General features: G+C 38.1%; 1 protein-coding gene across 2 annotated transcripts in view; it reads right to left on the minus strand.

Annotated features, from left to right (window-relative positions):
• PARD3B (par-3 family cell polarity regulator beta) overlaps nt 1-23,746 on the minus strand; it is an 893,411-nt gene that overhangs the window by 252,376 nt on the left and 617,289 nt on the right. For both annotated transcript variants that reach the window (XM_036237191.1, XM_036237192.1), the window contains exons 17-18: nt 7,823-8,029; nt 6,839-7,076 (exon numbers count right to left, since the gene is read on the minus strand). In XM_036237191.1, the coding sequence (XP_036093084.1) occupies nt 6,839-7,076; nt 7,823-8,029 (445 nt within the window). The remainder of the gene's footprint in view (nt 1-6,838; nt 7,077-7,822; nt 8,030-23,746) is intronic.

Raw genomic sequence — 23,746 nt, forward strand, 5'->3', positions numbered from 1 at the left:
TCCAGACATTTTACAGCCACTATCTAGAAAGAGGTAATGACAGGCATGGCCACATTACATTTATTGTACAAGAGACCTATAACAGCTGTTATGGGATCAAGGTAAAGAAGAGAAATGTACGATAGATGTCATGCTCCCTGGAGATTTAAGTATTCGGTCCCTAACCTAATTTAAAAATCAAGTCAGAATGTATCTTTATGGGTGACATATCATAAGCCAAATTCCAAGGCAGCTCAATGAAATAACTATGAGCCATGTATTAAGAATATCAAGTCCACAGCCTTATGGCCATGGCTCGGTCCCGGCCCAGTGCCTTCTACCCTGGGCAGCAGGGGCACCTGCCCCAGCCCACCATAGCTGCCTCTGGGCCTCAGCCTGGCCTCACTGCATTCCAGGGACTGCATGACCTCGCTTTTCCCACCACTGGCCTTAACTGGTCCATACACTATGGTCTGAAACACATGAAGAAAAAAGAAAAATAAAACCTGTTTCTCTATTTGAGTCCATTGTCTATATGTATTCAGCACCATCAAAAGATTAGATAACCTTTCAAAATAGTTCATGGTTACATTTAGCAAGGGGTGAGCCAAAGCTTGTAGAATATATATGATTGAATGATTTTAGCTATGTCATAACTTATTGTAATTTATTATGCAAAACTGTCCAGGCTAAAGCATGCCCACCTCAAAGACACATAGCAATTAGAGGAAAAACAAAAAATCAAAACAGGAATTTAGTGGGCTCTGAGTCAAAAGCAATATCTGATGATTGGCTCTCTGGGGTAGGGCCATGGGGGAAGACAAATCAGGCACTATATGAATAGCTTAGCTTAATGTAAATTGTTGAGCTTATACTCCACAACAACTTGGAGAGGATGTGCTATTATCCCCAACTTACTGATGAGTAGACCGAGACACAAAGGGATCAGTGAAGAAGGCCTGGGGATTAAAATATTCAGAGTTTGCAAGGGACAGAATTTAAGTAGGTTAAGTTTTAACTTGGTGGTAGTGATGTCTGTCTGTGTTGTTGGTTGTGGGGGTGGTGAAAAAGAGGGAGAGAGAGAGAGAGAGAGAGAGAGAGAGAGAGAGAGAGAGAGAGTGTGTGTGTGTGTGTGTGTGTGTAGGAATATTCTTTTCAAAACAATTCATAGCAGGATCCAGTATATAGAGGTGACCTGGTTTCAAGAAGATATATAGTACATTTTAGTATAAAGCAAATGAACATAGATACTTTAGATTTGCAAAGCTTAGAAATAAAAGAGTTGATATCTCTAGATTTTTAAAAAATGCCTTTGTTATTAGGGTTATTATTTAGGTTTTTAGTGTATCCTTGTGGTATAACTATATTAGCTGAGTTAAGAAGAAATAATAAAGAATATACAACTGATGGGCTAAAAGGAATAGAGTTCACTATCTAGAGACCACATTTTTAAAGAATGTTTACTTCAGGTAAAATAGGACTTTGTATACTAAAACAGACACAATTGGGTTTAGCTTTCTGTTACAGCTTTATATGAAGTTGGTTTAAAAATAACCTTCCCATATTCATATGCTACAAAAAAAAAGGCAGGCATAAAGTGATTTGGCATTAGTATTACAGTGTGCTAAGTTCTGATAACATATCTGCTGCAAATTCAGTGTAGCCTGGCAGAAGCGCACTCTGATGGCTGTTAGACAGTTACCGAGAGTGAGATGACACCATCCCTTCTGGCTTCTTACCTTCTTCATAGCACCTCCTACCATCTGAAAGGATCTCAGTTGTTTTGAGTTAGTTGTTTATTCTCTCCTTCACACTGGAATGTAAGTTCCACAATGGCCTGGCTGTCTTGTTTGGCACAGAATAAAATGATTGCTGATTTCTTCGCATTGAAGGTCCTACTGCTTTGTCCCAGAGGTATCTTAGGAAAATGTCCCATCACTCCTTGAGTAATTCATTGTTACAAGTTGTTTACATGTTTATGTAATATATTGCTTGTTTTTGTTTTAAAATCGACACAAGAAATTCAAGTCTTTGATTTTCCTTGCTAAGACCAGAAAAAAAAAAAAAAAGTATCATAAGAGCAGGGCTTTCATTGCTGTAGGCCCAGTGCCTAGAACAGTGCCTGATGCAAAGTAGTCCTTCAACAGAATTGAATCAATGGAGAATAACTATGAATGTGCTAGGCAAAGAGTAGGCATTCAAAATAAGTTACTAATCAAATAAATATGGCAAAAATATTAAAAACAGAGATGAAGTTTCTATTGGCAGGTTTTACACTTTGCTCTTTGCTAACCCACTAGAAAGGAGTTTATTAGGCATAGTTCCTTTGAGTATCAAATCACACAAAAATATATGGGAGAAAGTACTTGATCAACGATATCAAGGTTTTCCATTCAGGGTCCAGAACAAGTTAACAGTTCAAAGATTTTTGAAATGAGTGGTCTATAATTTCAAGAGGAGGCAACAACTATAATATGAAAGAATGGATTTTAAATACAAATCTATGACATAATTTGGTTAAAAAAATATACAGATAGACAAGGTTATTAAATACTTAAGAAATCAGGAGCTGACTTCTGGATTTTTCACTTTAGGTAGGGTTAGATTATTAGCCAAAAGATACTTCTCTTTAGTGCTTAGGAAATATCTCCTAGACCCCAGGAAGGCGCCAGAGACTGATAAGCAATGGGCTTGGCTACTGAGGGGGTTTGAGCTTCACCCTTCTGCTACAATGAGCCACAGGCAGTCTTTCTGCAGGGTAGAGCTATGAAGAATTTAATTGCCTTAAGGAATCCAAACACAATGGAAAACTTTAAACACTTCAACCCCCCAAAATTTCTCTTTCAATAGTAGGCGAACAGAGGATACAGGGAAACTACCACAGTTGGTAGGTTTTTGAGCTGTACATTTTTCCACAGTAATTTATGACCTGTGTTAAGAGCCACAGTTGAATCTACAAGGAGGTAATTCTTAAATCAGCAAAGCGTAAGCAAATGGGAATACATATAAGGATATGAGACAATAAACAAAAGGATATGAATGAATGAGACCTCCCATAATTTTTTCGAAAGGATCAAGAGTAGGTTAACTTAACTAATGAGCTAGACTGTATTACTACATATCATCAACATGAACAGACTAGCTAATATCAAAAAAGCACATGACAGAGCTTTTTACAAGCAAGAGCATAGCCACTGCTAACACATTCTCACTTCCATTACGCACAGCTTGGTGAAGAGGAGAAGGCAGAATTTCAGCCCCCATTCACACCGTTGGCTAGGTGGCATGGTACACAGTACGACTGCACAACCTACTTTAAAGGCTTATGTTCAGGAAAGTGTCTGTGAAACACAGATAATAGAAAAAAATAATACACATTTAAGCCACACATCTAACTCCTAGAGAACCTTAAAGCAATCAATCTTTTTTAAATAAGCAAGAAACTAAGTCAACAGCATCTGAGCAACAGATGAGAACTAAAGAAAAATCTGTTGGCTAATGGTAACAGCTTTTGTGTTCTTTGTTGTTGAAAATGTGCATGTAGCAGCAACTCCAATATGCTCACAAACTCAGATGCAAGAGGCTATGGTAAACAGTTGCTATTTTTACATGGGAGATAAAATCAAACACCACCTTTCAGATCTTAATTTTGCTAAAATAGTAAAAGGAAACAAAACCCAAGCTGCTAGATGTCTAAAGAATCTAGAAGGACCTGTAATTTCTACCAGGGGAAAACATAGCATGTATTGGACAATAAAAGGAAGAGCCAGCTCTGTATTATAGACAATGGAGAATGAACTTGCTGTATTAAGTCATCTGAAGTAAAATACAAAGTTAAGGCTTAATTTAGTAATATTCTAGAAAATGGGAAGCTCTGAAAGTTTTTATATTTATAGACTAATTAAATCTTATTGTTTTTTCTTTAACACCTTAGATTAAAAAGGACATTTATTCCCTTATAAAATACTGTATTATGAAAGTAGTAATAATAATTATGATAGAATTATATTAGTTTTCTATTGATGCTGTAAAAAATGACCACAAACTTAGTGGCTTAAACAACAGAAATAGGTTGAAATTAAGGGGTTGGTGGGCTACAACCTTTTCAGAGGCCCTCCAGAGAGGATCCATTTCCTTGATCTTTCCACCTTCTGGAGGCTGCCCACATTCCTTGGCTCATGACCCCCTTCCACCATCTCAAATATTCCATTTCTCTGTACCTTTGCTCCATAGTCACATCTTCCTTTTTCATTTTTATGCTCCCTTGTGATTACATTGGCCTACTTGGAAAAAATCCAGGATAATCACCTCATCTTAAGGTTGGCTGATGAGCACCCTCAATTCTCCTTTGCCATGCAACTCACAGGTACTGGGGATTGAAACAAGTACATCTTTAGGTGGCCTTATTCTGTTTACCACAATATTTAACATTTACCAAATGTTTATTACTTGCCAGGCACTGTTCTAAACATATAACATGTAATTAAATGAATAAAATTCTCATAATAAAGGTAGATTCTTTTATCATCCCCATTTTTCAGAGCAGGAAACTGAGGCATAAAGAGATTAAATGACTTGCTCAATGTTACCTAGATAGAAAGTAGAAGAGCCAGGATTGAACTCAGAAGTCCATAATCACAGCCTGTATTTTTAACCTCTAAACTCCGTAGCCCATAAGTTCTGGCAATCATAATCATTACCTGGAAAAAGGGCAAGTTTAAAATTCAAAATGTCAGAAGCAAAGAGAGTCTATGGAGACCACAAGGAAAAACAAGCCAATGTCTATTAAGAGATTTGTCCACTGGTATCAATATTATTTGTGTCCCCTAAATGTCACTTTGCAGTTTCAAAGACACACACACACACAGTATGTATGTATGTGTATATATATATATATATATATATATATATATATATATATATATATATACACACACACACACACACACATATATGTATATATATATAATATTACTTTTATGAATAACATATAAAATACAATTTTCCATTTCTGTCTGAAATTTCAGCTGAAGATCACAAACTGAGAACATCTGATGACAAACACCACCCAGCATCCTCAAGAGGATATCTCCTAAGAGTTTAATATGAGGTTCCTAACTGGTCAATCAGATATCACCTCCCATTACTCACCTTCAGCCCATGAAAGAGAATAGAGACTGAGTTGGAGATTTTCTGTGATGAGGAATTATAGGGGTAAAGAAAGTAATAGAAAGGATGCTTCCATCTCTCACCCCCAACAATATAAGTGAGGAGGCTACAAGAAAAACCCTCAGAGAATGTGAAGGCAATTGCATGAAAGCAGACTGCCATTCCACTTCCTATCGGTTTGCTTGGTGACTTGCAAACAGTTACTGACCTTCCTCACGCATGATAGTATCTTTTGGAGAGTTTGGCATGTGGCCTTCGAGCTGGGGAGGCACGGTCATGCTTGACTCTGCCTTGGAGAAGTCTGAAGATGCCAGGCTGCCCAGGGAATCCCTACGGCAGGGGCAGGAGGAAGAAGGGCAGTGGGAACAGGCTATACTTGTGTCATTCGGAGAGCAAGAGGTCATCATACTAGTGAGCTAAGTGGATGCTGTAGAAGGACATTAGCTAAAGCCATCTCGAAGCGACACCATCCAAGAAGTCAACCAACCAGGGTAAGGAGAATCCAGGGTTGCACTATCTGAGGTCAGAGGTTCAGGGCCTGAGGGTCTCAGGAAGTCAGTGAGAAAATGAAATTCCTACATCAGTGATTGGTGCAGTAAGGAGCTGCAAAGGTGGCCAACAAAGGGTCCCCAACAGCCAGATTATACCAGATACAACCTGTTGAGTAAAACTCTATCCTTGTTTTACCAATGCCCTTCCCTTCCTCCTGGTTCCAAGGACTGTGAAGCAGAAGGTGGAATCCTGCCACCACACCATAGGGTCCTTCCTACTTGAGGCCGGAGGGGCAGGGAGGGAGATGTTTTAATTAACATTAGAGTCCATGTTTAGACCCTGACTAAAGAGGTTGTTATAATTCCCAAAGTGACCAGAATGCCATCAGCTAAAGAACTGAGATGTTATCAAATTGTGGACATCTCGACAGCAACAATAGAGCATATTTGAGGTACCTTAGGAGAAGAAATAAAGGTGTTTTTTGGTTGGACCCTGCTGAGCCACACCTAGTCGATGCACTGACTGCATATGAAATCTTATCTCACAACCCCACTGAGCTGGGAGAGCAGGAATGCTAGCCTCCTTTTAAAAAGTGGGAAAAATAAAGCTCAGGGAAGTTAAGTAACATGTGTGAAACCCAGTAGCTTGTGTGTGGTCATGAAGCCAGACCAGGGCCATCTGACTCCAAAGCCAGTGACATCTCCATTGGACTACAGAGCCTCTGTAGGTGACAGCTAATGTGCGCACATGCCTGCCATACAGACACCTAGAATCAAGGGGGTCGAGGGGGTGAGGTTCATCTATTCTGTCTTCTCTAATTCAATGGGAGAGTCCTAGAGGTGACAATTTAGGACTTGTATTTAATTTAGCTATATGAGACTTTGGTACCAAGGGCTGCAGGCATTACCCATGTCTCTACTAAACATTGGCCTTTCTTAGACAACAGATTATAACAGTTTCTTGTCATCACCCATGAGTTTTGGGGGCCACCCTAGAAAGCTCCTTCTGCCTCTCTGCAGAAAAGGAACAAGCACAGTTACTGTTTAAATTTTTATGCATTTAGCTAAAAAGGAGGAAAAGCTTGCTTTTTTTTCCCCCTTGAGTGTACACAATGAGTGATTTCATCAGGAGAAAACAAAACAAAACAGAACAAACAAAACAAAACAAAACCAACTTTGCCTCCAAAGCAGTTCCGTACCTCAGCATGGCACCAAATCCCTTTCTCTTTATTTTCCTTTCCGGATCTTCATTTTCCTCTTTCTGCTTTTTCTCCTTGACTTTCAATTTGCCCTTTTCCTTCTTCTTCTCCTTCTCTTTAGTTTTTTTGACTTTCCTGGCTTTATTTTCTATGTCCTCTAGCTCAGAGTTCCCCTGAGGGGCAGATTCACAATTCAGAGCTCCTTGGCCGGAGTGAGAGCTCTTATCAGACAGACCGTCTATATATAGAGAAAAAAAAAAAAAATCAATACACGTGGTCAGGGGCACTTACTGTTAGTATATCAAGAAAAGTTAAAATGTAAAATACAGAAGAATGAATAAAAGCACTCTGGAGTTCTTCTCTTCCATGTGAGTACTTGTACCCTTTGAAGAGACAACTGCCTAAATCTGGTGACTTCAAGTAAGGTTTGATGTTGGGAGTGGGGGACGACTGGTTGCTTAGTCAGTACTATAAAAGGTTTGATATGTGGTAAAACACTAATCTCTCTGAAAGCCAGCTTGTTAACCTTGATCAGCTCAGAAAGCTCACATGCTGTGAAACAAACAGGGTGAGCTATTTCCAGGAGAGGTTTTTGAGTACAAAAATAACCCAACTGCTTCTATCCAATTAATGCAGTCAGTCCTCTGGTTGATTCTGCTTCTAATGACTCCAATAAGAATGTCAAGAAATGCATAGTTAGTGTGCCTACCCTAAGGGTAAATGACAGTTGGTCCTTGTAGGAAAGTGAAGGAGAACATTTCTTTAGCATTCGCACTGTAAAATAAATTGCATATTGCCTTAACCAATTCCATGTTCATTAAGCCAAAGGGCAAAACATATCAGGAAAATGAATTACTTTTAATATCAAAAATATAATTGGGATCCTTAAATCATTTTTTCTCCATAGTTAAGTACACATTCTCGCCTATGATTTGTGGTTAATAATGAGAGGAAGAAACCATTTAAGGAAGCATGTCGCCCTACCAGCTTCCAGTTCCTCAGGTCCATCGTAAGATTTGTCAATGGCTGCTCTGAAGCTCTCATTGCAGCCGCGGCCGCGGACCATGTGTGGCCGGGGCCTGTGGAAGGGAAGTTCGTTCTTCCTGACCTCGGCAACCGCAGTCTGCAGGCTCTCCAAGGAACTGGACTTTTTCAAACCCAGAGTTGGACCGAAACCTTTGCCTGGAGATTCTGGAAAAGAAAGGGCAAGAGAGGTCATCCCACCCCTAATGAGGCATGTGTGGTATGTGGAAAGCTTTGCTGCTCCAAAGACATTTCTGTTTGGGCATTGTGAAAAGGGAGTGTTAAATGGGTGGGGCTTGGGGATAAGCCCCAGCTTTACCACATTGTGTGACTCTGAGCAAATGGCTTGACTTCTCTGAGCCTTGGTTCCCTTTTGTAAAGTTGTAGTAAGATTTAAAATGATTATATATTATGTATCGAAATAAGTTTGTAGGTAGGTAAATGCACGTGCGCGCGCGCGCACACACACACACACACACACACATATGAATGAGAAAAGTTATTGCAGTCTAGAGAGATATGTATGCGTGTGTATATGACTGTGTGTGTATATGTACACACACTCACACCACACATCCACAGAGCACCTGACATAATGAATGCTTCTCTCCCAGTTCCCACTCTGAGCACTCCCATACATTGCAGTTTTTATTATTCCATCATTGTCTTTTTGATTATTAAGTAACACACTATGCATGGAAATCAGAGAACATTGAAATGACTGTAATTTTTGTGATCAAATATTTTATCTTACTCAAGTGAATGCAACTTATTTCGTCAACAGGTAAATAAAGCAAGGCAATGTTAATGCTTATTGTTCCAAATTATTTCTATTTGGGCATTTACAAAAGGGGTAACATTTTTTATATGATATAATATTCCAAAAGGAAAAAAAAATAAAACCTAAGTAAATTTTAATAACTTGAGTTCTGACAGATAGTATTTTTTACTTGCATTGTTTGTCTTGCCCTGTATCTGCCCCCATTCACTCATGCCTCGACCTCCGCCCACAGCCAGGCTCCTAGTCATCCATAACAGGATTAGGCTATATAAATACCAGAGCACAAGGTTTATTTTAAAGATGGAAGGAATTCAATCAGGGATCTTTTTCACCAGGGCCAAAGCTCACAATCCTCTCTACTTACGAAGGAGATTATTATCATGAAGAACTTGCATTACTGGGTATAAACTACTTTGTAGGTTTTCAGTAGATATAGATTGAGTGCATACTAAGGGGTATGTATATAAAGTATCTACACTTCAACACCTAGCATACAGGAAGGCTCGCTAAACAGCACTATCTTCTCTTCCTGTGATCGTTATTTCTGCTTCTACTATTGTCCCCATCATAGACACTACCACTAATTGCTTAACGTAGTGCTAGGTCATACAAGAAATACAAAAGTACAGCAAAGGTGAAATGCCTAAATAAACACACATAAAGTTAAATAACAACACACATCCTTCCATATGTTCTGAATTTCAAAATAGTCAAATAATGACAAAAATATTAACAGCTTATAACGGGCAGAGTGCTTAGCCCTGCTCTAAGTGCTTTACCTACATTAACTTACTATAACTCTTACTGTTGTTACTGCATGATTGTTAGTCCCATTTTACAGATGAGAAAATTGAGGCACAGAGCAGTGAGATACCTCGTCTAAAGTTACAGACTTAATACACGTTAGAACTGGGAGTGGTACCGAGGCAACCTAACTACCTTTTCTGCCCCAGACTGCCTAAAGTACCTTGGCCTCCACCCTCTACTTGATTATGGTCAAGCTACTTAAACTGGCATACGGATTCTTCATCTTGAAAATAAGTGCATTAGTTTAGATTACCTAGTTAAGCAGGCAAACTGCAAAACAAATTTTTTTTTTTTTTACAGTTTCATCATTAACTTACAGAAGGCAATTTTGTACGTGGAACAATATACATGATGACAATAAAAACACTGGATACATTTTGTAGGTGACAGTGTATTTCAATAAATTCAACGGAGATGAGACTAAGCAAAAAGGACAAATTATAGGAATTTCAGATGCTGCTTGTGAGCCATAGATACTGAGAATACATTACTACTAAATCTAGAAAAGGGCACTTTTTTTTTTTTATATTCCCAGGAAGGAGGGTAAGTCGAAGAAACAATAATCGAATAAGATCATTTCTGACAAGAAAACGAAAAGCAACATAAAGGCTTGAGGTACTGAAGCAACAGTAAAAGTTTTGGAGTTTGCAGAAAATATTTTATACCATCGAGCCCCAGGGATGTCTGATATGAAGTTTGGTGAAAACACAAAGATGAAAACTATCTGAGAAAGCCTCATTCTTCTGTCAACAATAGTAACTATCTTTTGTTTATTAATTGTCATTCAGGAGATTACATTAGAGCCCAAACTGTAAGTACTCACATCAACTTTTAGCAACAAATTCCAGGGAACATGGAAGTAAATAAATCATCCCAGATATAAGGTATGTTATCTAAAAGGAGCTCATCTAAAGCTCAGCAAGGAGTCACATTTGAGAAGGAACAAATACCTTGTTCCTCATTCTAAGTAAAATGAACATTAAGGGTTCATGGGTTTTGCAGGATTAACAGAGCCAACAATTAATTTACTTTATAATAGAAGTCACAAATTAAAGGTGTCAGCTGATCATGGCCAAAATTATAACTCAGTTCTACTGGGTGTAGTACATGGTAAAACTAAAAGCAAAGAGTGTAGTTGAGTCCTGGGTTATGAATGTGGATTCGGGGGTTTTCAGGCTTGGAAAAAGTGTTTCTATTTATTTCTAGAGAGTAAACGATGGCGCGGTAGTGGAAGAGTGACAGAGGAGAGTACAACATCAAGAAAGTCTTCACAAGGACTTACAGGTGCACCAACCTGACAAAACTGAATCTCCAAGAGCAAGGGGATTTCGACATGGACCTTGATTAAGGCTCACATTTCCTTTATGTGTCGGAAGGTTTCTGACGGCAGGTCAAGGTTACTGGTTATGGGAGGGTTTATTATGTCAATTGATGGGCATCAGCACTATATTCCAACAAAACACTTGGAATAAAGTAGCCTACCATGCAAAGATTTTACGACATACAATAAATCGTCATATTCAGTCCCTCTTCTCCACTCCTACCCTCAGCAATTCCAGTTTAGATGCACGTTGCATCGGAAATTTTATAAGTTTTAGAATAGGAGATTCACTGTCTATTTTTGGCCTAACCATTTATACAAGTCATATTTTTTTCTAGGCTCCCACTGAAAGTAGAGGTCTCTTTGAAGGGATAATGAAAAATGAGTAATTAATCGAAATCAAAACCTCGGTCATTCTATCTTATTGAAGTCATCCTAAAATATGATCATTCCTCACATTTTCATCTGTAGCTGATATGATACTGGCTTTGGCTGATTTTAAGCAATTGTCTAAGAGAATGATCTACGAATACCATGTGTTATCAGTCATAGGGTGGACTTTGTCCAAATTTGAGCATTTACTTGTCCCACTTTGAGCATCTACAAACTAATCTGAAAATGACCGTTCAATGATTTCAAGGCCAGCTTACGTTAGTAGCCAATGCCAAGGAATAAATCCTCTTCCAAATTTTAGTAACAAGTCTTTATTTTTTAACTTGTGGCTTCTATGTCCAATGACCATGTTCTCTAAGATCCAGATAAACTTATCTTGCTGTCAGAAATATGAACTTGACATACACGGACTTCTTGAAATAAATGATACAATAATTACCAAGGGTGCTAATAGAAGGATCTTATGTGATAAAAATTATTCTGCAGGTGGTAAAATAAAAACATTCTTAAAGTTCCATGTGCCAAAGATTTCCTTAACATAAAAGCCTCATAAAAAATGCAACTTTAAATCATTATTTTAAAGATGTTATATGCAAGAGAAAGATATAATTGGCATCCAAATAGGAAATGAAGAAGTCAAATTGTCACTATTTGTGGATGACATGATTCTCTATATGGAAAACCCTAAAGACTCCACAAGAACACTACTAGAAACAGTAAGCAAATACAGTAAAGTCTCTGGATACAAAATCAATGTTCAAAAATCCATAGCGTTCCTATACTCTAATAATGAAGTGTCAGAAAAAGAAGTGGAAAAAAAAAGGGGTCCAATATGTGGTGACAGAAAGAAATCTAACTATGGGAGGTGAACGCGCAGTGTAAATATATACATCCATTATTATTAAAATGTACAGCTGAAACTTACTGGATTTCGTTAACCGATGCCATCATAAAAAAAAAAAATAGCAGACCAGTTTTTTGTTTTTTAAATCTTTAAACTACAGGCAATTATATTTTTGATAAAATGTAGTCAAAAGGTTAGGATTGGTCTAATTTATAATATATAAACTACCTTATTGCAAATAAAAATAAATGTACAAGTTCATGGAAAAAAAAAGACATTATAGCACTTTTGAAGATTTCTCTGTTCTCAACTGAAGGAGACTGGCTTTGAGTTGGTTGCAGAAGCCCTCTTCATACAGAGTAGAGGGAAATTTTGGGGCCCTGTCTTCTGGCTTCACCAATCCTCAGACACATCACTACCCTCTGCCATTCGGAAAAACACAGTGTTATGAAGAGAATGGGCACCTACGCCAAGATTAAAGGTTTAAAGGAGCCACCCCACCACTTCTCCCAGAGGCATGAAAAGGCAAGGAAAGGGGAGGAGAGTGCTACCGTGTAGGTGAAGAGGAGCCACTGCAAAACGGATTCTGAAAACACAGAAACCACGGCCCTGGCCTTCTAGCCAGAAAGTCCCACTTTAACAGACTACGCAACAGAAAGTCCTTCCTAAAGGACTGTTTGGATGTGAACCACAATTTCTCTGACTCAGTCTTGCGTTCCAGCACCTATCTTCGGGCTGAGAACTGCTGTGGTGGTTACCTTACAAAGCAGGTGATTAAGATAATAGAGAATAAAACAGTCTAGAGAGTAGCGGTCAGTAGTGAGCGATTACGAGGAGACTGTCGAAAATGCCAACATGCCCCACTCTGCCACTTATTTCTTGAATTATTATGTCCTCTGTGCCTCAGTTTCTTAATCTGTAAAATGAGGATAAGACAAGGATGAAAGAATGTCTGGCACTTAGTATGTGCTCATAAAGCAGTGGTGATAATTATTATTGTTAGCTCTGCGTATCTGAGTAATTCAGAACATTTGTTACCTCTAAACACCAGCATAATTTGTTTGGTTCAATCTACCACTGCATTCTTAAATACAACCACTCCTTCTGCAAAAAGCTGATAATGGCTTCATAAAAAAATATTATCCTTTCTTCTTTATTTAAAAGTTGAACTGATCTGTTTTCAAGCAACTTTTTATATTTTATTCTTTTGAATTAAGATATATATGTGTGCGTGTGTGTATATACACACGCACACATATCTGTTCATCACATATAGAGGCTATTCTTGGGAAGATTAATTGTCGGGCCTTGGTTGCCCTTCCCTTTAGGCTATAATCATTTAATTAGTCTGAGATTTCACTGGCAATGTTTAAACTTCCTATTCCACCATTAAAATCTCTCAATAAAAGAATGCCTTAATCCAGAAGACCAGTAATTGGATCTTTCATTATTGATGAAATTGCTTCCAATACATTCTTATTGAAACATAAAACATTATTTGGGAAAGGTATTCACTTTCGGATACATGGCAAGTTGTTCTCCCAGCTAGAGTTTTATAATCAACAAATACTTATAATAAATTAACAATAAATGATATATTAATCTGTATATTTCAATAACATCGATGTTCTTCAAGGTACTTAGTGAAATTAATATAGAGCCCATCCCTCTAAAATAAAGGAATTGTGCCCAATAGTAAACTGGAGATCAAAATGATTGCAATGCTATCCAGGTGTCACAGCATAAAACTTGAAAAGGCCAGGAATTCGTCAAGGTAGCTTGCTTTCATTATCAATTTGTCCTCTCTGTCTTATGAGCAATAAACTTGGGCAAATACAATAGAAATGCTTTACTTGCTTCATGGGGAGCTGTGATGTGAAATTAATAGCCTTAAACGTCTTTGAATGAAAAATTATTATAAATTCCAAGTAGAAAGTCATAATAGCACTTCATTCTTCAACATATCCCACTTTGTCTTTTTATTTTAGATTACACTTACTAAAAATTTTGTGCATTTGATTTTTTTAGTAGTTTCCCTAGAGGCAAAATGTCTTATGTGCTTTAATAGATATCAATGCAAACCCATTAGCCTAGAAAAAAAATTCTCCATAATATCCAAATGTATAATTTCCCAAATTGTGTTATCTGTGCTAACTGTGTCCATAATGGGCCTAATTAATTTCTTGCCTATCTCAGTATTCCAAATATTGATCACCATTCCAAGCTTATCACAGTGCCCCATTTCCTATTTGTTACCACAGGGCATAATGTAATCTGGCTTATACATTATCTGCTGTCATTTGGGTCTCAGTTCTTTTACTGGCAATTTCCAAGTTCTCCAGGAACAGAGTTTTTTTTTTCTTTTAAGTCTCGTAAATCCCAGGGTCTTTTATCATTTCCTTAAATTCATGTCAAAATGTTCAATAATGAACTTCTCATTAAGATTCATATATTTGCATAATCTCTCCTACTGTCCCCAAACATTATCTATTTTTAAAGTGAAAATATCTAGAGAAAATATGGGAAGATTAGGTGAACAAATACAGCTAATGCTTTGATTGTGAATATAGGCATGGCCCTCCAAGGGTCTTCAAATCTTTGCCAAGAGTTGCTATACACTTTAATTTTTTTTTTTTTTTTACTAAAAATTCCTTCTTTCTATAAGCGGAAAGTCAAAATCCTATGCCACATTTTGATTTCTTTCCTGGACTCAATTTATGTGCAGAGAAATATAATAAATCATGAATTTATTACACTGAAAATATTCTCATGACACTTTTCTTATTCTCTATTTTGTCGATAAGTAAATAAACTCTGTGGTTCAATTTCATGGGTAAACTACTTTTTAAAATATATATATAAACATATGTCTGAGTAGATTCTGTTAAGGCAGCTGAAGAACTCAGACAAATCCATTCCCAATAGACTGGCTTGTTTTAATCTTTTGCTTTCCCTCTACCTGGCTTATCAGGAAAACTCTACAAGATTAAAAACAAACAAACAAAAAAATACCTAAAATTGGCTTTCAAGAAAAAAATGGATTCAAAAATTAGATAAGCTGCATTGGTCTCCTAAGGGAAATGTGGCTACTTAAAGGAAAGGAAAACAAACCAAACCAAAACAAAAACTACTTTTATTATTTAACTAGAAAAAAAAAGACTCATTTCAGAGTTAAACAAACTGACTAAAGTGTCAAGCTTTTCTACCTGTGAAATAGGATCAATATAACAGATAAGTGCTGCCTACCATGTTCTTAGCCTGTTGGTCTTTGCATCTGCAGTACAGAGCACTAAATAAATATTCATCGTAGAAATAAGTGAAGGTATAAGTAAAGGGCAGTTGTAGTCCTTGGACACCCCTTTTCTCCAGTGTTGTGAGAGTGAACGAAGTTTTACCTGGAGAAACACATCCCATAGTTGCTTCATTTCCTCAAAGCCCACACATAGCTTCCTCTTCTTCATTAATAATATGACCTTAGGTTCTTTTGGGCCACTTTCAAGGATTTCATAATTTCTGCCTGATCCATCATTCATCTTCTCTAAGTTATGTCTTTCTTTTTATACCAGTCATTTCTTTGCTTAACTTCTTGCTTTGTAATATTAACCTTTTCTGCCATTTCTACACCTTATGTGCACTTTAAATAGTCTTATTTTTATCTAGTACCAAGAACTGTCTTCCGGTTCCTCCTTGTATATCTTGGTAACAGGCTTTTCACACTGCGCACAAACTTTCGGTGATACCCGCCCCCCTCTCACCAACCTGTCTTTTTACCATTTGTTCATTCTTTGTATGGCTTGCTTCAACAGCACATCTTTCTTCAGCTTTTGTTTGTTGAGTGGTTTATATGCTATGTGGGTTGTATATTACAGTACTCTTAAAATAAAACATAATACAAAGAATTCTAATAAGTTTCTTAAAAAACCATTAGCATAACTAAAAGATCAAACTGATTGATTTCTTGGTGGATTCACATTCAGATATTTTTAGATAATATATAAACTGAATATCTGTATTAAGAATCAAACATTACTTTTATACTTTTTGCTTTACTATTTTCTCCCCTTTTTATATCTGATTGTACTAAAAACAACTTCAAATTCTCAATTCCTGAGTTATTTATAGACAGAAAGTGAGGTTTTTGGTTTCCTGTTAATATGAATAATAATTTCTTTATAGATACCCTTTAAGCAAGATCTCAATCTAATGAATATAAGACAACATCAACTCAGCTATCACTGAATGTTTACTGAGTACTTTTTGTTGCTCAGAACTGTACTTGGCCCTAAGAGGAACAGAAGGCAAGTGTAACAGTAACAAACATTCCCTTGCTGCTTTATAATTTACAAAGTTCTTTCCTGAACAAAATGAGATCACATCATACACAATTGATTTTAGCCAAATTCACTTGTATATTCAACTCCAGAGAGAGTTACAAAGAAGGAGGAAGGAAGGGCAGGAAAAAATAACTGAAGTAATGAGAGCAATTTCACTCAGCATCCCATGCAATGAGAGCAGGCCCTAGACTGAGGGTGTGTCTAGGAGAGAGCAGGAGTTTAGAGACATAAACTGTTGTCTGGGAGTCTCTGCCCTCTTTTCTTTATTTTCAATGCCTGGGTTACAATTTTTTTTTACTCCCCTCTTTAATTTCCCCACCTCCATTTTCACCCCTGACCTATGGATGTTGCTGTCTCCCCTTAAGAACCGGATCTCTGAAGGCGGGTGTCTCCTTCCACGTGCTCACGGTGCACACCGGGGGCCTGGCTCACCCCAGGCTTGGCACCCCTGGAGCACTGGCGGGTGTAGCACACCCAAGGCCTGGTTCGTGGCTCCTCCTGGGGTGTGAACCCAGGACCTTCTGCATGTAAACCAGATGTGCTAACCACTACACCTTCTGGGGTACGTTTTATTATTTATTATTGTGATATAATTGACACGTAATACTGTGTAAGTTTAAGTTATACAATGTGACGATTTGATACATATGTATATTGTGAAATGATTATCACAATGGAGGTTGGTTATCTCCATTATATCAAATAATAACCATTTTTGTGTGTATGTGTGATAAGAACACTTAAGATCTACTTTCTTAAAAACTTTCAACTATATATTGCTGTATTGCTAACTACAGACACCATGTTGTATATTAGATTGTCAGAACTAATTCAACTTATAACTTTGACCTACATCTCTCCATTTCCTACATCCCTCAGTTCCTGGCAAACATCATTCTATTTCTGTTTCTATGAGTTCAACTACTTCTTTCGATTCTATCTATAAGTAAGATTATACAGTATTTGTCTTTCTTTGTTTGACTTATTCCACTTAGTATAATGTTTTCAAGGTCCATCATATTATCACAAATGGCTGGATTTCCATCTTTTTTATGGTGGAATAATAGTCTAGTGTGTGTGTGTGTGTGTGTGTGTGCGCGCGCGTGTGTGAGGAGAGAGAGAGAGAGAGAGAGAGAGAGAGAGAGAGAGAGAGAGAGAGAGACACTTTTTTTTTTTAACTCATTCATCCACCAATGGACACTTGGGCTGTTTCCATTTCTTGGCTATTGTGAATAATGCTGCAATAAACATGAATACAGATATCGCTTCAAACTAGTGATTTCATTTCCTTGGAATATATATATGGCAAAGTGGAATTGCTGGATCACATTATAGTTCTATTCTTTGAGGAACTGCCATACTGTTTTCCATAGGGTACATTCCTACCAACAGTACACTAGGGTTCCCATTCCTCACATCCTCGCCAGCACTTACTAACTTTCGTCTTTTCGATATCGGCCATTCTAATAGGTGTGAGCTAATGTTCTCTGCTTGCTGTGTTGATGGGCATCTTATCACAGGGAGTGTGACTCTTGTGTTTCAAAGTTTACCTTTCATGTGTTCCCACCCTTAAACACAACTCAACCATTTAATCTGATGCTCATTTCCATCTGTTGGAAATAATTTTGTATTCTCTATTTTAAGGTGCATTTAGGGGATTTCAATAGTGTTTTGTGATTTCTCTTTCCCTGGTAGATTGAAAACTATTCCTGAGAGGTGGCTCCTCAGTACTATATCTTATGTAAATCTTACCATTCCACTCTACTCTCTTTCAGTTCACCTTTTAAACTCTGAGTTTGCAGACAAGGAAATGTTGGCCTACTGACTTGGCAAACCTACTCAGATGAGCATTGGGCTTTCCCGGTCTGGACGATCACTGAGCTAAAATTCTTTCTTTCTACTTTATTAGATGCCCCCCAAATAAAACACAATGCATCTGCTTTCCTCCAAGATGTTATAATCCATGTATAGAGCAAAGATAAACAAACATGAAGCGATACTGCCAGATGATGTAGAGTAGTCCCCTAACACTGGTGAAGTATCCATCTGAAGGCAAAACAGGTCTCCGAATTTCAAAAAATGAAAACGTTTGACTCCTAGCTTTCTCTGGAATTATATTTCCAATGGGAGCCATGTTGTCTCTTCAGTCCACTAATTAACTGCTTTTTTAGCATTGACTAACAATTTAATCTTTAAATCAATACTTATTTCAAGCGCAGGTCCTGACCTCAGAGTACTTGGGTTCATGTCCCAGGCTCACCCCTCTACTACCTGTATTAACATGGGTCAGGCTCCTAACTCTCTGTGCCTCAGTTTCCTCATCTGTAAAACAGATAATGATAGCACATCCCTCACAAGGTAGTTAGAAAACTACCTGATACAGAGCTTAAACATGGTGCCTGAATCAAATACTCAGTAAACACTAGTGTGTATCATATCATCTTTTATGAGCAATATTTACACTCATTAAGAGGATCTCTATAATCAACAGAATGCCAGGAGGATTTCTGTTTCCATATCCATACACTGTGGGCCTGAGTCATCACTACTAGCTTTGAACTTTCACTATTTATTCAAAACTGCTTTTTGGGGGGTTTAACACTCTTCATCACTTTTTAAATTATCTTCTATATCCTTCCCTTCTTTCAATAGCCTCCAAAGCTGATTTCTTACAGAAGTGTTGTCCATAAAGAAACCAAGTGTTAAAATCACTTGATAAAATTAACCATGCGTGGGACAGCAAGTAAAGAGCTGGTTAGTTCCTTTCATAGCCAAGTTACTCTTTTTCTTCAGACCAACCCATGACACCATCAACAAAATGACAAATCAGACAAAGTCACAGACTTTTGGGGCCACTGGTCAATAGGCATCTCTGTGAATGAAAGAGCTAAAGGTGCTAACATACAGCACAGTTCAGGGGTGGAGTAGCTTGGACTTGTAGAAGTCCAGAGAAAGGACAGCACACTGTGGTCTTGAGTCACAACATAAGGCTTCATGAATGAAGTAGGACTCGTCCTTGAAAATGGACCGAACATAGGTAGGGAAAGTAGGAGGTGGATGGTCACGAATGGGGAAAAGCATGAGGAATAGTTCTGACACTTCCACTGGGTGGTGGGGACATAGGAAGGATGGAGTGACCAGTAAGGAAAACAATTGTGCTGGGAATTGGGGGGAAATAAGTGTGGATCTAGAGGATAAAATGAGATATGAAGGGGCTGGAAATCTGGCCAGGAAGGAGAGAGTCAAAGCGGGAAGCAACTGGAAGCCTTTTTAAAAGGTTTGCATCAGAGGAATGATTTGATAGTATTCATACTCTGAGAAAAGAACATGAAAAAAATATATAGGATAAACTAAAGAAAGACTGCTTATGATAGAGCAATGGAAGTCACTGCTGATAAAGTACTTTCTTTCTTTCTACAATTTCAACTTCAGGCTTTTGTGAAGCAAGTTCTTCTAATTTCTTCAAAAACGTTTTTAGTGTAGTTAGTCATCCATCCTCACAGTAAAGAGAGCTCTTTACTCAGATCTTTCTTTGACCAGGTGGATAGGCTGAAGAAAGGTGTTCTCATCCACCCATGAGGTAAGAGGTGCTCATGGCTGTGCCTTCATGAGTGGGTAAGACAGAGGCACTGCCTGCCACTTCTCAGCTTTTTCCAGGCACGGCTAAATTGTGACTGTTGTAGCCAGACCCTGTGGTATCTCTTCTTAAGCACACTTTGCTATATTTTGTAATATAGAATGATTAATGGGCAGTAAAACTAATAACATGGGGACACACAAAATGAATGAGGTGGCAAATATGAAGAGGAAGTCCCACTTAATGCTGTTGTGAAATCTGACAACACGCTGGAGTTTCCCTATAACTCAGCCAGAGGAGCCCTTGCCAGCGGGAAACAAGGTTACGAGAAGGTGGTATTCCCATTAATAACTCCCCCTTGGGGAAGGCTATGATCAATCTTTCTTGTACTGAAATTCTGGCTGGATTGTAATGAAACATCAGGGTACACGGAAACACTGCTTTACTCCATCTCAGGGAAGCTCACGGAGAAATAAGAAGAGAATCACGACTCTTCAGTTATCTTGATTTGTCCCTTTTATGTTCCTCTGATATTGACATCCATTCTTTTCATTCTATCCAAGATCCACTATTCCATCTGGAATGAGCATTCTCTTTTTGCTTGCATTACTATGTCTCACTCATTCTCCCCCAGAAGTGTGCCTTTGACCCACGTATGACTAGTGTCTTTCACCCTCCCGGTTGGTTCAGGAATAAGCTGTTGACCCACATGGACTAATTAGAACTAATCCTAGTAGAATGACGTGGCAGAAGTCATTTTTGTTCATACTGGGATTACTGGGAAGATAAGCCTGGAGCTGCTGGTAGCCATCTTGCTTTTCTGTAAAACTGAAGTTCAAAGACAGGAATTAGAATTGTGAGAGAGTATTATTGACACTGAGACCCTAGATCCAGCCACATCTTTATGCACATGTTCCTCTGAACTTCTTCTCACTTACTTGAGAAAACAAATTATCTTCTTTGCAAAAGCCAGTCTGAAGTTGGTTTCTTTTGATTATAACCCAAAGAGTCTTGAGTTATACCGCATTCTCTAATCTCTTATCCACATAACAATTCACTGGTTGTTTCAACTCCACAGACACTTGAGGAGCAGGGAAGATTGTTCCCCAGCTATAATGTCTAGTTGGCGAAAGGATCATAAGTACAGAGCTGACCACAGCAGTGAGAAGTGTGTTTGATGTCAGCCTATAAGCAGGCACATTTTAGTTTATTACTGAGTAGATTTTATGAGAGACAAATTCCCCAGCATTCAGAATAGTTGTATCAAATTGGTCTACTCAGCTTGGCCCCTGACCCCTCTGTGAAGAGGACACCATTCTCCAGATCATTAGTTATATTAGTTATATAGTTACTAATAACTATAGACATACTACTAATCATTATATTCTTTAGAAAAATACAGCTGGCATTCAAAAGAGGAATAAAGTCGATTCTTGCTGTGGTTGACCAAGGATTCAAACAATCTATATACAATGGCAGTGATTAAATATGTTGTTCTGGATTTCAAGGATAGAAGGGTAAACTTTTAAGGGCCTGGTCCTCCCATCGTATTATCAAGACTACTCTCATTTGGGAAGTGATAGAGCTGCCTCAGGAGATGGTGTCTGTCTCTGGAGGAGGGTTTGTGCTATACAGACACATTCATTTCAAGCTTCTGTTTTATAGAATTTCTAAACGCATTGTGGTTTAGAAACTTATCTGTAAATGGACTAAAGAAATAATAGACTACAAGCGATCTAAGGTGGTTAACAGTAAAATTTGACACAGGAGTCATCTTTGGTGTGGATGTGGAATTTGAAGACTTCGTGTTTAGGGAAGTCGTTTAAGCTCACTGGGCTTCAGTTTCTTTATCAGTAAAACTGAAATAATGAAAACTAAAATATTGATGATAATAACAATAGTGAAAACAGCAACTACCTGTACTAGGTACTTTCTGAGTACTTCTATATATATTAACTCATTTAATTATATGAGGTATACACTATTGTTATTCCCACTTTAAATTGGGGAAGTTGAGGCACAGCTGAATTCAGTTAACAGAATGCCAATCTCGTGAACTTTTGTTATGATCAGACAAAATTACATAAGTATAAGAAAGTCATAAACTTGCAATGTTCAACATGTACATATCAATATGTTGCTGTTCATAAGAAAAAAGAGGTGTTTTCCTCCATATGTCATAGATGCTGGACTCAGTCGATCAGAAGAAGACACAGAAGGATATCTCTTTGTGAACACCTGCTCTTACGGGCTACAAGCAATCTATATGGAGAGTCGAAATGCAGAATTTGAAAGCACTCTCAAAACAAGGCAGGACATAGCAAGATGTGGAGTGAGTGTTGGGAGTCAGGTGCAAAAGACTGAGCTGAAATGGACCCTTGAAAAATGGGCAGCATGAGACAGACTGCAAGACAACCCTACAGAGGGAGTGGGAGGGAGGTGAGAGCAGAGGCTTGTTGGGGGGCGGGGGGACAAGACCAAAGATTTGTGTACTGTGGAGTAGTCAGGTGGGGCTACTAGGGACGTGTAGCAATGAGGATGGACAGAGGATAGAAAACTAGTGAAGAGAACACGAGCAGCTAGATGCCACAGGAGGCCTCTGAAGTCTCTAACCCTGTGTCCAAACACAGTCACTCAAATACTCTTGTTTATTTCTGTGGCCGATAAACCAGGCAGGGGACTTGTGACCACACCCTGTACCGACTGAGTGGACTTGTCGGGCTTGTGTACATGCATGACAAAAGGACCTGAACCTGGGACGAGTATCTCGGTTCAACAACAGTAACAACAGCCAACCTTGATTTAGAACTTACTCCGTGACAGGCTCTGTGCCAAGTGCTTTTCACCCTCTGGACAGCCCCAGGAATATCATTATTTGCCTTTTATAGAAGTCAGACTCCCAGAACTGAAGCCCAGGTCTGCCCCAAACATTGCAGAGCCCTGTGTTACTTCTAATAATTAATTATAATACAAACATGAAAACATACAGCTTTTCTAAAATGTGTTAACATCAAAAATAAAAAAAATAAAAAAAGAAAGGAAGAAAGGACAATTTGATTCACTACTAATACTCCCACAAAAAAAGAGCTATTTTAGTTCTTACTTTAAAGCCAATTTTTGAGCAAAGTATCATATTTTATTTTTCTCTGTCTTGTTCTGGGTAAGAATTTAGAAAGGAGCTTGTGATGCATCATTAAATAGTTTTTCCCATCATCTTATGGCTGAGTTATTGGCACTAGATATAGCCATGGGGGGAAAAATAAATGTTTATGATGATTTAAAAGACCAATTATAAGCCTTTGCCTTATTCCTTACTCAGCATCCTGCATGACATGTAAAAATGGCAATGAAAAAAAAATGCTACATTTGAAATTTTAGCTGAGCAGAATGTCAGTTTTCAGTTACACTTAAAGAATAAAAAACATTAGGATACCATTAACAGTTTCAGAGTAATGGAGGCAAAGTGGGATTGTTTTCTATTATTATTATTACCGCCATTAATGGGTCAGAGCCTTCCAAGGGAGGAAAGCAGGGGACAACCCAGACACTGTCAATACAGCATTAACTCTTTCAGGTCAAAAGGGGCCCATTCAGTGGACTGTGGCAGTCATTTAATAAATGATACTCTCATGGCCTCAAAGAATTTATCTCCTGTCTGAAGAGTCTCGCTTACACATTTCTAGTTTCTGTATTCTACCCCAACAACTATTCCAGTAAGAGAAAAGGTTAATTTGCAGATAATTATTTAGGGAGAGAGGGAATATTTTTTACAGCAGAAAAACAACAACAACCCATCACAATGCATCAGTCACTGTGTGCAAATCTGAG

Source organism: Rousettus aegyptiacus, unplaced genomic scaffold, assembly GCF_014176215.1.
Source record: "Rousettus aegyptiacus isolate mRouAeg1 unplaced genomic scaffold, mRouAeg1.p scaffold_m13_p_2, whole genome shotgun sequence".
NCBI lineage: Eukaryota > Metazoa > Chordata > Mammalia > Chiroptera > Pteropodidae > Rousettus > Rousettus aegyptiacus.